Source organism: Falco rusticolus, chromosome 5 (genome assembly GCF_015220075.1).
Source record: "Falco rusticolus isolate bFalRus1 chromosome 5, bFalRus1.pri, whole genome shotgun sequence".
Lineage (NCBI taxonomy): Eukaryota > Metazoa > Chordata > Aves > Falconiformes > Falconidae > Falco > Falco rusticolus.
This window is the reverse complement of record NC_051191.1, coordinates 42,127,654-42,142,057: the sequence shown is the minus strand read 5'-3', so window position 1 is coordinate 42,142,057 and position 14,404 is coordinate 42,127,654. Positions and strand designations below refer to the sequence as shown.

Genomic DNA, 14,404 nt, shown 5'->3' with positions numbered 1-14,404 from the left:
AATGGACAGACGAGGATATATCTGACAATGTCAAGTGTGGAGGCTGGTTTCTAAGTACATAGAGCTTTTGCAGCTGTTGGACACTTTCCAGACCTTAATCACCAACACAATCAATAGCAAACAGAAATGTTGAAGTAACTGTAAAGATTTTAGCACTGGTGTCATATGCTAGTACTGTCCCATTCCCTTCACTGGATGTCACCACAAAATTTTCCAGGTTGCTTTCAAGTGCCACTATTTGAGGCAGGTCCAGAAATTGCAGAGAGAGCCTGTCATAGAAGACCAAAGAAGTAGGTGCTGCTTATAGCTGATATAGTTGGTTGTGTTTTACAGTATACAGCCTACCATGTCTCTGGACAACTCTTGCAGTCTTTCACTACCCTCATGGTGAGAAGCACTTCCGTAAATATCTAATTGGAATTTTCTGAGTAGCAGCTCATGTTTGTTCTCTCGCCTGGCTGTCACAGTCAGTGCACTTCCAGGAAGAGTCTGCTTCTGACTTCTCTGGACTCTTGCGTTTTGTACTTGAAGGAAGCAATAAGATCTCCTTATTAAGAAAGTCTCTTTAAAAAGCTAACCAATGTAGTTCTCACAGCCTCCCCTCATAGGAGATGTACTCCAGTCCCCTAATCAGTTAATGGACTTCTACCCGGACATGGAGTGCTTTATTCCTACCTGAAAACCAAGAGGAGGTCCGTTCTAACATTTTATGACAAAGCTGTTTTCATTGGAAAATAGATTGGAGAGCAAATTCTGGAAAGCCCTAAAACAAAAAAGGTAAAGTTTGGTAAAGTTTGAGGAGTTTCTCCTGCACACTCCTTGAATGGCTGAGACCAGTGATTCCTTAGCTGCCTTATTCTGCAATGCTGAAAGCCACAGACTTTCAGTAATGGGGATCAGGACAGAAGCTTTAATGAAAAGTCAGATTTTTTTTCTTCAACACATGTAATAATAAATCTCTTTATTTTACTTTTTGTCAAAATTGTCCAAAAGCAAAGGACTCCTTTGGAATATAGAGGCTGTGAGCCAATGTGACAGTTTAGTATGTTCACACATACTACACAAAGGAATAGTTACTACTCCAGTCTGCTAATTTCATTTTACCATAAGGTTCAGTTTATGCCTCGTCTGTGCTATTCCCACCTACTTTGTTCAATGAGAAGAAAGTGAGAATGTAGAATCTAAGATTAGTGAAAAGGAAACCCTTCACTGCATATCATCAGCTAGTTAATTATACTTTAAACTCTTCCCATATCCTTGCAACTTCACACATGTATTGAGTGGAAGACCAAAAGTGAGGACCAAAGCTGGTTGCTGAGAAATACTATATATAAGCTGTTCATCATGGATCTCTCTGCTCAGAAAGCAAGATTTCATGGTTTTCTCAAGTGCAGAACATACCAGAAGGGGTGCTGCGTCTGAAGCAGGTGAAAACATATCTGCATATGTAACGTAGGAAAATATATGTATATAGATAAGTACTTCTAATAAATTAGCATTATTGGACCATGGGGAAAGAACGGAAATAAAGAGAATTAATGGGAAGTGGAAAATTTAGGGATGAAAGTAAGACCATGGCTTAGTTGAAATAACAATGTATGCTAAGGACATTTTGCTTTGCAATAAGTGTGATCATCCAGACAACAGGGGAAATTTTTTTTTTTAATAGCGTTTAATAATTCCCGTAAGAGTTGATTTTTTCAATTCATCTTTTTGACAGGGATCTGAAGGTTTGGTGTTATGCATGCTAGCTAAAGGGGAAAACTCAGGTTCATGGATGTTTGTGACTTCCTGGAGGATATACTGTCAGCTGTTGAGCCTTTTGCAGCCATGAAGTCTGTAAAGGATTATTTTATTTTCCTTCCTTTACTTCCTTATGAGATACACTCACTGTAAAGTCCACCATGTGTCTTTAGGCTCAAGGCTTGAAATGTCCTTTAAAAGCAAGTCAGAAAGGCTACACCAAGCCTGCAAAGCCCACATTAAAAGCTGTGTTTATCTTATTCCCATATGCTTAGACCAGGGGTACTCAAACTGCGGCCCACGGGCCGGATACAGACCCCCGGGGTCCTCAATCCGGCCCCCGGTATTAACAGAACCCCCCCGCCGGGGCTGGGGGGGAAACCAAGCAGCCGCAGGTGACTGCCTGCCACTGCATCCGCGCACCGGCCCCCTGGTTAAAAAGTTTGAGGACCCCTGGCTTAGACTCTTCATTGCAACACTAAATTTGCTCATAGCACAGTGATCAAAGGTTTCTCACATTTGTAGTCCAACTCCACCATGCATCCAGCCCAGCCCATTCCCCTGACTGCTCTGTGACTGCCATCTGCCCCCTGTCCTTCACCTGTTGGGAGTTTCAGCTGACACTTGGGTGTCTTCCTTCTCCCACTCACAGCCATCAGACTGTTACTGATCATCACACATCAGACTGCTGAACATAGATTGGCAGACTTGCCATGCCTTAAGTTACTCCATTCTTTGATTTCCTACTATGGGAGTGACTATAGTGCGCACCAAAAATTTTCACTCCAGAGCTGCTGGGAAAGTATGAATTCCCATATCCAGTGGAGCTTCATTATCAAAGAATTCATCAACTACAGGGCCAAATTCTGCTCCTACAGTTGCAAGATGCTATTTCATTAATAGGTGCCTATATGTCACCACATTAATTCTGGGTTTTTCTGCTACTACTTTTTTTTCTTTCTTTCTTTCTTTCTTTTTAACACTGGTATCATTTTCTACAGCATCCTGCTGTCCCAGAGCAGTCTTTGTCTGGACACAAAGCAGCATGTGGCTCTAAGTTAGCTGTAAAGCAGGGATCAGCAGGAAAGTGATTTTGTTTTTCAATATTTCTCATTCTGTGTTCTGTTTGCTTCTGGATTATGCATTTGAGAAATGCTTGCTGATGTTTTTCCTTTCTGCTTTGATGTAAACAAATCTTGTGTCAGAGATTCTTAAATCTAAACCAGACTTTAAAAAATGAGGATTAAATGAGACTTTAGCCTTTAAGGTAGAGCCCCCACCCCTTGGACAAAGCATTGTTTTTCCCCACCGTGTGGAATGGAGATAACCCTCTGCTTCTTTATGGTAAGCTACCAACCAAATCCATTCTGGCAAATCTGACACCCAATGTGATTTGTCCTTTTCGATGCTGTTTATGAGAAGTCACAACAGTCTTCTGTCAAAATTGATAAGTGAGAAGACAGTGGGGAAGGCAGTTTTATTTGTAACAGCACAGCTGCCAGCAGTTCCAGCTTGTTTACATCTAGGCTGGCTCTGTCTTGCTCCATAGCTTTTCTATTTCCATCCAAATAGCCCCCAAGTACATTGTGGATGTGCCTGTCTATGTAAAATCTGCATAACAGAACATACTGGGAGTGTTAGGGGGAAAAAATAACTTATTCTTTACATTATTTTCACAACTCATGAATGCCAGTTGCTTTAAAAGTGAAATCTTGAACCCTACCAATAATCTCCATAGGCATTTACAGAATGAGTTCTAATACTGCACTGTATTCTGCTAAATTTCTGCAATGCTTGTTACCTTCCTTGGTGAGGGTACCAGTGGAGTTAACAGCTTTGCTTTTCTGATGGAAGCATTAGTTTCCCGGTGGAAGTGGCCAGCATTTGTAAATTAAATCCACTACAGATATTTAAATACAAGGTTATTCATTGTGAAAAGAATGCAGTGGGACCCTGCAGTGACCTGTGAAGGGGAGGGCAGTTGCACTGCGCTCTGTTTCACACTGACTACTTCTGCTACACAGCCTACGATTAGCCTGTGTTACGTAGACATTAACGTATTTCCTGGAAAATCCTTTTAACACAAGAGTGTAACTCTTGATAGTATTAAGATGGTTCCCAGGTCAAGGAAGCCTTTGTTTGCCTGTAGTATTACTTGCCTTCAGTCTGGCAGTCCCAGAATCTCAGGCAGTTTTGATCTTTTTTTATTGGTACACTTAAGAAAGCTGCAGTCATAGGTGTTTATTCTGTGTAGTCTCTCCTGTGAGCTGTTTCTTTACAGTAGCCCACCCTAAACACACAGTTATCATGGAGGTAAAGCGAGAGAGGGCATTTATATTTGACTGATCTAGCTTATGACAGAGGAGGTTTTCTGGAAAACTGAAAATTCTTGTTTCCGTTTGCCATTTCTCTTTTTGCAGTTATTAATAAATAATTAGTCTTCTACAGGGTTTGCCATTAAAAGGTAGAGTCCAGAGATGGCTGTAAGTAGTCACTGCTCTGGTCCTGTGAATTGTGGGGTCATTTGACACTTTTGCTTTCTCATTATAAATGTGTATCTTATTTATATGTATATGTACACACATTATAAATGTGTATCCTATCCCTGTGTTTTCAAGAGTTGCAATCATGCTTTTAAATGAATTGGTTGGTGATTGCCAGGGAAGACTCTCTGCAGCGTAACTTACCTGCCTAGGACACACTTCCACACAGATATATACACACCGTATGTACCTATATGCTCATATACATGAATTTACAGACACATATTACCTTCCCTCTGCACACAGAGACAGATGCACACACAAGTAAAAAATTAAATATTTAGCACCCACCACAAGCCTGGAAACAAAATATCTACCTTAATATGAAATTACTTTCTCAAAAGTACCTTGGAGGCACCACAGATTCTCTTTGTCTAAACAGAGATATGTAGCTCATAGGGAAAAAATAATCATTTTAAAAATAGATTTTTGTGATAACTTACACTGATGCTAGGATTTACACATCTTTTTTTGAGTTTCCTCAAGTGACTTCTGGTCATTGTTAAAGACATAACTGCTAAACAAACCTTAGCTAAGAGAGTCAGAAACATGATTTGGGTAAGGTGTAATGAGATACTTGTTTGAAATGCCTGTTTGAAGTGTGTAGTCTTACCCATTGTATATACCCTGATCATTTGTATGGGAAAGTCACAACTCCTGCTGCGTGGTACAAATTCAGAGGTGAAATCAATGGTGTTATAGAAGGAAGCCTAAAGGATTTCTTCTGATGATGATGCTTTTTTGTTGCAAACCCAGGCCATTAGCTCCTCTGTTTTACACCCATGCTCATTTACAATGTATGCTTTTATGTAACGTGTAATACCATTCTCATCACTTCTGAATTTGAGGTGACTTTTTCTTTTTAGTAGCTACACTGCTAGCTCTCTACCCATCTAGGACTTCATTAGACTGAACTGTTTCTGTAAGAAGAGTAAAGGGATAGCTGTGGTTCTTTTTGTATTATTTATTTTTATTTCATGAGCAGAATTACTTGCCAGTGATGATGACTGTGCATCATTATGAACATTAGATGTTACAGAAGGTAGCAGTGTAAATGACCAGTGATTTGGAAGCCTAGAAAAGGTATATCCTTCCCAGTTGTGTGAAGGAAAAGATCAAGAAAGTGAATGTGATTAGCAATATGCAGCCAGGATGCTCGGCCACTTGAAGCTCTGCCTGATAACGATCCAGGTGTTTATGTCACTCCTAGTGATGAAATAAAAACTGCAGAATTGGGATTGCTAAACACAGGAGGTTGAAGGTGAGCTTTGCTTGTTTCCATAGTTTACAGAAACCTCTAGCAAGAAGCTGATAAAATTGATCTGACTTTGCAGGAAGATTGTAAGAAGATTTTCTTACAGTAACCCTGACAGAAAGTGTGAAGAACAACAAAAATTCATCTATGCATATAAACTGGAGATTGATCTCACCCATAAAAATGCAGAAACAAGATGATACTGAGGAGTGAATCTTAATTTTAAGATGTGTGTAGTCCCTGTAGTCCCTGTGCGCTTCTGTTTGATGCTTCAGAAGAGTGACGCTAGCTCAGATGGATAAGGATTTTTTTTCCGTATAACCAGTTTATTAAAATAAATCAGACCTTAATGTACTTTCTCAGTTAATTCTTCATGAAGCTATTCAGTAAGTACTCTGTTCTTGGCCTTTTGTGCTTCATTCATTTAGTTAATCATTCTGTCAATTATACCATTAGCAAGATGAACATTAAAACAGCTTCTCAGCTATTTCTACAGGTTAAAAGGAAGAGCAAAGGTAGAAGTAATGACTCTCTTTTTTTTTATTAAAATTCATGGTAAACAGTACAGTCCGCCACCTTGGATCATCAGATGTTGGGCCCACTCATTGCATTCAATAAGCTTTGATTTCTTTGAAAAGTGCAGTCAAGGCAAACACAAAATAACTAGCCTGGTTCAAAGACACTGCTTTGCAAGAAGTGCTTGTGAAAGAAACTGAGGAAAACAAGAACATAATCATAAAACCTGACAGCTAAACCTTGGTGTATTTTAGCATTTTTAAACTCTTAGGTCATCCCAGCTGTGAGGTCAATTGTGTAAAGAGTTCTGAGCTCTGCCTAGTAATGGTCCATAAAAGGGTAGAATGTAAAGGTGTTCCAGCTCATAACTGGGGTTGTTTCAGAGTGTGCACATGGCTAATTTATTTAGTGATGGGCAGTAATTCACTAGTTGGTGGTAAATACATTGTTCTGGGTGGCTATGAAGATAACTATTTTTAGTGGGTTTCTTTTTCCTTGATGTTGCTGTAATAACAACTAGTAACAATTTGTAATCTAGTTTTGATCTGAGAGGTACTAATAATTATCCTATGGTACAGAAAAATTACTGAACCCAAGAGACACCTGTACAGCCTGCCTCTCTCTGAATTCTTTTGCCTTAGAACATGCTATGTTACTGCAGGCTTTGTAGATGGAGTTTGGCAGCCACCTTAAGACTTGAGCCAAGATACAGCTCTTTTCATATGTTTTAGGATGAAGACAAAGCATATCTGAATTGCATTATTTGTTTCACCACACAGAGGACTTTTCCAGATGGGAAGCTTTCTATCTTTCTTCCGGTGAAGCAGGAATCCTTCTCTGGTACACAGTGGTGACTTCCTTTTCTAAAAACCATACGTACATTGTTGAGTTGGCTCCTAATTTAAAACCTGGTGATTTCATACGGGTAGACAGCAAAACTTCCCTTCTCCTTTCTGTCTGTTTTCTCCCCCATTCAGGAGAGTTCTTCGAAGGGAAGAGGGAAGAAAGCACAGTGTTTTGTTTTTACAGGGTGGACTATACTGATACATCACCAGCATGAGAAGCAGATATTCTTTTCCTCTAAAGATAATGGAGTAAAATGGGACCAGGTGATGCTAGTTAATGCTGAGAAATGAAATAGTTGACCTTTTCATAAACAGAACACATTTATGATCCTCTATCTTACCACATCACAAAAATACAAACCCGAAGCTATGAGTCACAGGTTTGTTGCACTGGAGAGTAACACTAATTAAAATTAATTTGGTATTTTACTGTGTCTCAACAGTGAGATGATTTTCTCATTGTAATGAGGAGTTAAACATTAACTGAAATGATCACACACCATCCATTTAGAAAAAATACTGTTGTGTTTTGTTCCGTGCTGTCCCTTCTAATGGTGTTACCAAAGTTCATGGGACCCATTAATACACTGTACAGGTGAAGGGAACTCAATAGCTATGATGATTTTGATAGTCTCTCTTGGTTCTTTTAGTGGTGTGCAACAATTGCTAGAAGGCAGATGGGGAATATTGGAAGGATATACAGTATTTCTAATATTTCTACAGTGCCTTTCAAACACTCCGTAATAATTTATTATTTTATGTCCTGCTACTCTGGTAGTATTTGCATGTTTCCTGCTTACAGATAAGGAAGACAAGTCACAAAAAGGTCACGAGGTGACTGCACCAAAAGTTACAAGTGAACAAGGAATAGGGACTTCTGGAAACCTGCTAAAACTGTTCTGTGAAGCAAGATCTTACTGGTTGGGTTGGTTTTTTGTTGGTTTGTTTTTTTTCAAAATTATGATGAGTTTGAGAAGTAGAGAAGTTTCCCTTCCTGAATATAGAGCATCATCCAGGGAAGAATGTCAAACATATGCCCAGTAGTTTAAAATACACCCATTGACTTTTCAGAAAATTTACATTTCTTGATTTTGCAGCTGGTTAACTGTATCAGTAAGTTCATCCTCTGTCATTTGCAATGGTAACTTTTTTTAAGTTTTCCTTATTAATGGTTTCCATTCTGGAAATGGGTCAGTATGTTTCTGAACACAAATAAATTGCAAAGAGGATTGGCAGGTTTCTCTGTCAACATAGTCTCAGGAGACTCCAGTTCTAGGATGTCATGTTTGGACATGAGGTAACCAAGTTTAGAGCTTACCTTTGTCATACTATAGAATAATGTTGAATAATTTATTAACTTCTGTTAGTTATACTTGTCTACAGTACATACAGTAAACTAGTCTTACTGTATTTCACAACCAGTAAGTCATGAGTGGACAAAAATGAGAAATGGACATAGAATGAGACAAGGCAATATTATAGCATCCAACAACTAGATTCTTAACCCTTTAGAGTTGGGGCAATGTTTTCATCCTTAAATATCCATTGCACTAGAGCAGCCAAAGAGTTACAGTTCTGTGGAAGGAATTAAATCCATGTCTTCACTAATTCTGTGAATATAGTAGATCAAATTCTGCAAAAATAATATTATCACAGGGAGCATCAGGGGTTCCCTGAACCCTCTTATTCCCCAGCAGTTCCTGGGCAAGGGACACATCAGATCTCAAGTTTATTCTGAGTTTCACAGGAACCCAGTTGCCTCCAAACACTGGACGCTCTTGTATGGGCTTTGAGAGTCTCCTGCCTTGGGAAGGGGGTAGCTTGCTGTTCATCACAACTAACTTGCATTGAGCTCTAATTTCTTGCTTACCTTATTTCACACCTGTACAACAATTTCTTCTCATCATGCAAAAGCCTGAGAAGGCAAGGCAAACAAAGGATCAGGGGATGAAAGAGAGGAAGGAGAGCAAAGTGGCTGTTGCAGCACAAACAAACCAGCAGGCTGCAACAAGACTTTACCATTAGTCAGATTCTACTGTCTGTGCTCTATCTCCTTCCTCCAGCAATCACACCGCTCCACCTCCATCCTCAGAGCTATTTAACTACTTAGCAGGAACGAGCTACAGCTGCACATCATCCATGTCAACCAACCCACTGCCTCTGAGGCAAGGCCACAGCTGCATGTTAGCAATGCTGATCAACCCACTGCCTGCATTCCTCTACAAGCAGCTATAATACTAGGTTGTTTTGGTAGTGCCCAGCTGTATGTGTGATTTATACATGGCAAAGCACTTGCTTTAGTAGATGGGGCTTCTTGCTTACCAAGCAGTAATTTCTTTATGGGGTATAAGGTGGGAGTAAAAGGCAGGTGTTGTGGGGGCTGTGTGGATGTGGGCACTTACTGAGAATGGAAATGTTTGGGGGCAAAGGAAAGAAGGGTGAGTGAGGCTGCTGTCTGTGAATAAGGGTGAAGCGTTGCTTAGGGAGAAAGTGAACTGAGAAGGGCTTTGAGGATGAGGACAGAAGGATTGTATTGGTGGAGAGGAGTGCCAGGGTGGGGTGGTTCAGATGGAGATGAGAGAGGCTGACAGGCAGTGATGAGACAGGGGCAGAGCTTAGCCACACTAGAAGTGGGTTGATCAGTGTTGAGCAGGGAGGGAGTAGCTAATCCTGACAGAAAGTGGGGGAAGGATTCAAAGGTGTGTATGGCTTAGTAGATACCACTGGCAGAGTGTTCAGCAAAGAAAAATGGGGAGAGTAAGCTTTCCATGTGTGCAGTTATTCCAGCACAGGGTCATCAGATGAATAACTCATCTCAATGTCTTCTGGGTGCGGCGAGAAGAAACTTTCTCATTTTAGGCTGTAATCTGTTTTCCAGTGTGAGGAGGGAAAATGTGAAGAGTACAGAGCTCTTTTTGCCCCAGAAAGACTGTTTAAGAAAGGTCGCTGAAGAGTTCATTGTCTGTTTTCTAACAGACCAGCAGCTTTACTCTTTGTAATCTAGCTTTTAGTAGAAAGGCCCAATATAACTGCAAACCAATGCAAACTTTTACAAGGTCTCCTTTAATAGCCCTTAACCTCTTTTCAGCAGTTCTAGAAAGCCAACAGCCCAGCTGATGACATTTATAATCTACTTCTCTACCACTTGAGAGAAATGACAGTATTAACTTACCCTTCCCTCCCCAAAGAGGTGACAGCTCCTTGTTTGGTCTTATGTCTCCCGAGGCTGACAGCCTGTAAACTGGTTTTCCATCACTGAAGTGAATACCGGCCTTTAACTGGGAGCCAGAGGCTACAGCCGCTATCACTTTAAAAGATGACCAACATAACCAGTTTTCAGCCCTTCAGGATTGTGACCTGCACCTCTTCACTGTCTTTTCTATGTGTGAAGAGATGGGCTACCTTGGAAATTTACATCCCAGTCTTTCAAGACAGGATAGTCCTTATTCTAATTTCCATGTCTATTTTTTAACCAAATAATTTATGGCAGAACACTTTGAAGTATTGTCTTCACTGTGGTACCACACTGAATTATTGTTCTGCCCACACAGAGAAAGGAAGCAGCAAGTTAAAGATTTAGCAATTTGACATTGATTTCTGTCACTTGGCAGAAGAATACTCTTCATGTTGAGAGGCGGCTGCCCCCAGAGTGCCCAAAAGAGGGGGAGGCTGTCATCTCCTGAGCTCTCTCCTCAGTCCCTCTCCTTCCACCATCTGTCTGTCAGCACACTTCATGAATCTCCAAATATTGTTTCTCACATATTTTTAAAATGCTGAATTTTGAAGACTGTCAGTTTAGTCCCTACATGCACACACACAAAAAAAACCAAAGAGGAGGCAACTATGTATGTGTGCATGTGCATGTATGCATGTACCTAAAGGGATTTCAGAGAAGGAAGTTACATTCTTACAAAATTGCTACTGCTACCAAACTCATTGTTTCATCTGTTAAAGTGCAGTTAGGGAGAAAAAAAAAAAAAAAAAAACCAACAAGAAAACAACCCACACTAAAAAGCATCTGTAACAAAATGTAATGTCAAATGCATTTGACCGTGATGGTCCGAGTTCTCTAGTGTCTCAGTTGCTGCTCTTCTGCTGAAGTTGTTTCAGATGTGCTTGTTATATAAAGATCAGACTTGTGGGACTTTGCTCTAAAAGATTATTTAATATTTTACGCAGAGCGCTTTTAAATTGTCCAAAAACATTTTGTCACCCGTGATTTGTTTGAATGTGACTGGGTTGTATCATGTTTGCTGTAAAAAAGAAGATGTCATGAGGCTAGTGCAGATGTGCAGTGGGAAAAAGGCAGTTACATGGAAAGACTTCCAATGCAAAGCAAGAGACTTCATCCAACTTCTCACTCAAACTGAATGAGATACCACTTGGGTATGTACTTCAATCTAGACTGAAAAACGTGAAATGTTTATTGGGCCTTTAACACTAAGTACCAATATCTCAGTAGTAGTTATCTACAGCTTCTAAGTAGCCACAGCCACGTGCAGTCATCAGACTATGCTACATGTGGTTATTTAGGAAAGAGGTAGTCCCAAGAGTACTGAGTACAGACCTCAGCTCTAAACTCTGTTACTGGGTGGAGAAACAAAAGCTGTGACAACTCAAGCACTAAGTGCAGCCAGGGCCAGTGCATCCCAGTCAGAGGATATTAGTCACTGATATTTGTCATTAGCTGGTTCCCAGAGATAGTTTCAGCAAACCTGTTTGACTCCCAGGATAATCCTCTAGGGTAATACCCATTTTCCTTTGCTCTTTCGTGCCCTAAATGGCTGAATTACCCTGCTCATTGAGTGAGCACACTGAAAGAATTCAGTTTGTTTGGAACCTGAAACATTCGTATGGCTTTGTAGTAACATTTTGAGACAAATTGTCCACAAGAACTTCAAGGTTGTTCCCAGCTGAAGAAATTACCTTCAGAGCAGTCCTTGGGGCCCCTGTCCAGCCTCAGCGCAGGGAGGCAGGAGGTTGTGCCGGCAGGACAATGAAAGTCAATGGATTTCAGCTTGTGCACAGCTTCTCATTTGGCTTGATTTAAAGGTCCCAGTCTCAGTCCTTTATGGTGTATTTAAGCTTCCTTATAGGACTCCAAGGGACCGCAACCTTCTTTATTCCTTAAAAGTATACCTTGTTGCTGTAATTGAAGCCGTTTTTGTTGCTGTAATTTCTCCCTAATATTACAGTTCTAGTCAAGTGTTCTTTCCCTCTGGAGGCATCAATTATTATGGGTTTTGAATAGGCCTCCCTCCAGTACACATACTTTCACTCCCAATGCCAAAACCAGGTCACTGCAGTTCTCTTCCCTAATAACATGGTCCTATGTGTCTTCTTTCAAACCTGACATATAACATTTCTGGCAACTAATTCCACTGTTCACCAACCTATTTAAAACTCCTGCCATATTTAAGAAAGAGAACTACAGTTTCATGACATTTTCTAAATTTCTTGTAGTTTTCATTAAGACATTGAATGTTCAAAGTCCAGGGAGATGTTTATGGGGTTTACATAGGTACTGAACCCATGTAGTTGCGTATGTTGGTGAGGAGGCAGGGGAGCGAGCCATAGCAGTGCACTTCATCACGGATGTTCAGCCGAAATTAAAATGGCGCAGAGTTCATCTGCTAACCCGTGTATGTGAGCTGCAGGTGTTTCTGTAAGCTGTGGTATTTCTACATCTGGTCCCCATAACTCAATGAGACTCAGTAGTGAGTCCTTATCGCTGTGCACCCTGTGCCTGTTTATGGATTAATCTGCATGACATCTCTGGGGATGGGGAGGAACCAACTCTGTGTCACAGATTGAGAACTGAAGCATGGGTTTGTCTCTTCTTGTTTTGCACAGCGTGCAAAGCAGAGTTCCAAGTGTCACCTGCAGACTCCTTTTAAATATATAAATAAATTTTCCCACTTGCAACCAAACTAATACTCTGTGCTATTGGATTCGTCATGCTTTATTACAGTTATTTGTTTCACAGTGTTCAAACCAAGTGCAGCTTTGTGTTTTTGTGAATGATTCCCCCGTGGAACCCTAAAGATGCTTAACTCAGGTGGGTGTATGTAGTAGTTATTGCTGCACCATCTGCCCTAAAACTTGCACTTTTCATGAGATGCCACTGCTGGGACATCTGGCACTAAAAATATGTTTTCTGCATCATCTCACAATTGAGGAGGATGCCACGGCTGTTCAGCTCCACAGGAGATTCCTTGAAGCATCCTTCTGTTACCTAACAGTTTCTGCAATGAAGCTATGGCACGAAACTGGCCAGGAAAGGAATTATGCTATTAATGGAAGGCTGTGTTTTTGCTTTATGACTTAGATTGCTGTTAGAAGGGAGTGGCACTTCTGTGATTGATTGATTGATGTGTAGGCAGTCTGTCTTGTATCCTATAAATCAATAGCTGGTGTGATAGGACTAAAATGACTATGTAATATACTGTAAGTCAGCTTCTATTATCCAAAAGGAATGAAACTGCAGAATCGATCCACAGGCATATTTCTTAAAGTTTGGCATGTCTTACTGAACTGTTTCTATGTAGCTTGAAGCTGCAATGTACTGGGATTTCCTTCTTAATGCACAGAATCTTTTCCCCCTTAAAGATGCACACAAAATATTGTGTGTCAAGACTGGGCAGGACGAGTATGGATATAGTATGAGTATGTCAGCAGCTTGGTGTTTCCTTGGGCTACACAATTGTTCCCACCCTTGGCAAAAGCCACCATACGAGCCTGTGTGTTTTCTTGTAGGAGGTGGAGCTGTGCCGCATTAGCAGCCAGGAGAAGCTGGGTCTGACTGTCTGCTACAGAACTGACGATGAGGAAGACACAGGGATCTATGTCAGCGAGGTAAGGACATGGCAGTGGGGAGGAGCGTGGGAGGTGCTTGTGGTGCAGGGCTGAATGTGCCAGGGAAGGTAAGAGCAAGTGCTCTGAGACCAGAGTGCAGAAGTGTTGACCATCAGCCAGCACATGTCACTTTCAATTCATTTAGATTATCAGTTTAAATTATGTTGCCCAAGTAGTGTAATTATTACTACCGAGCTTCTTTAATGTGAATGCTTTTAAGTGCAACATCATAGTTAGGGAAGTACAAAGCAGTCTGAGCATGGTCTGCATTTTGAAAGAAATCTGCCCTTACGATGGAAATCAGGAAGAGTTTTTAAGGAGAAAAGCACCGTCTCCACACCCTGCTTGCATTCTCCCCCTGCCACAGCCTTGATAATCATAACAGTGGATAATCATTATTTTATTGTTTGTGGTTTTGTTACAGTTATGGTACACACAGACATACTACAGGTGGGCTGAGAGAGTAGCTTGGGAGAGGAATATGTTGGAAAGAGTTAGAGGACTTTTTTTGCCATACAGAAAATAGAATACTGGTTACTGAGATGGAATGAATCCTCAGGTTTTCATTGGCTTCAACAGGAAAACATGTCATCCAGCACATACCACAGGGTGTTAGTGTTTCACAGGGTCAATCTGCAAGACTTCCA

The 14,404-nt window shown here is 40.7% G+C and overlaps 1 protein-coding gene across 1 annotated transcript in view; it reads left to right on the top strand.

The window, feature by feature from the left end:
* Positions 1 to 14,404, top strand: part of PDZRN4 (PDZ domain containing ring finger 4) — a 251,282-nt gene that overhangs the window by 219,319 nt on the left and 17,559 nt on the right. The window contains exon 6 of the mRNA XM_037390575.1: positions 13,659 to 13,757. Within this exon, the coding sequence (XP_037246472.1) occupies positions 13,659 to 13,757 (99 nt within the window). The remainder of the gene's footprint in view (positions 1 to 13,658; positions 13,758 to 14,404) is intronic.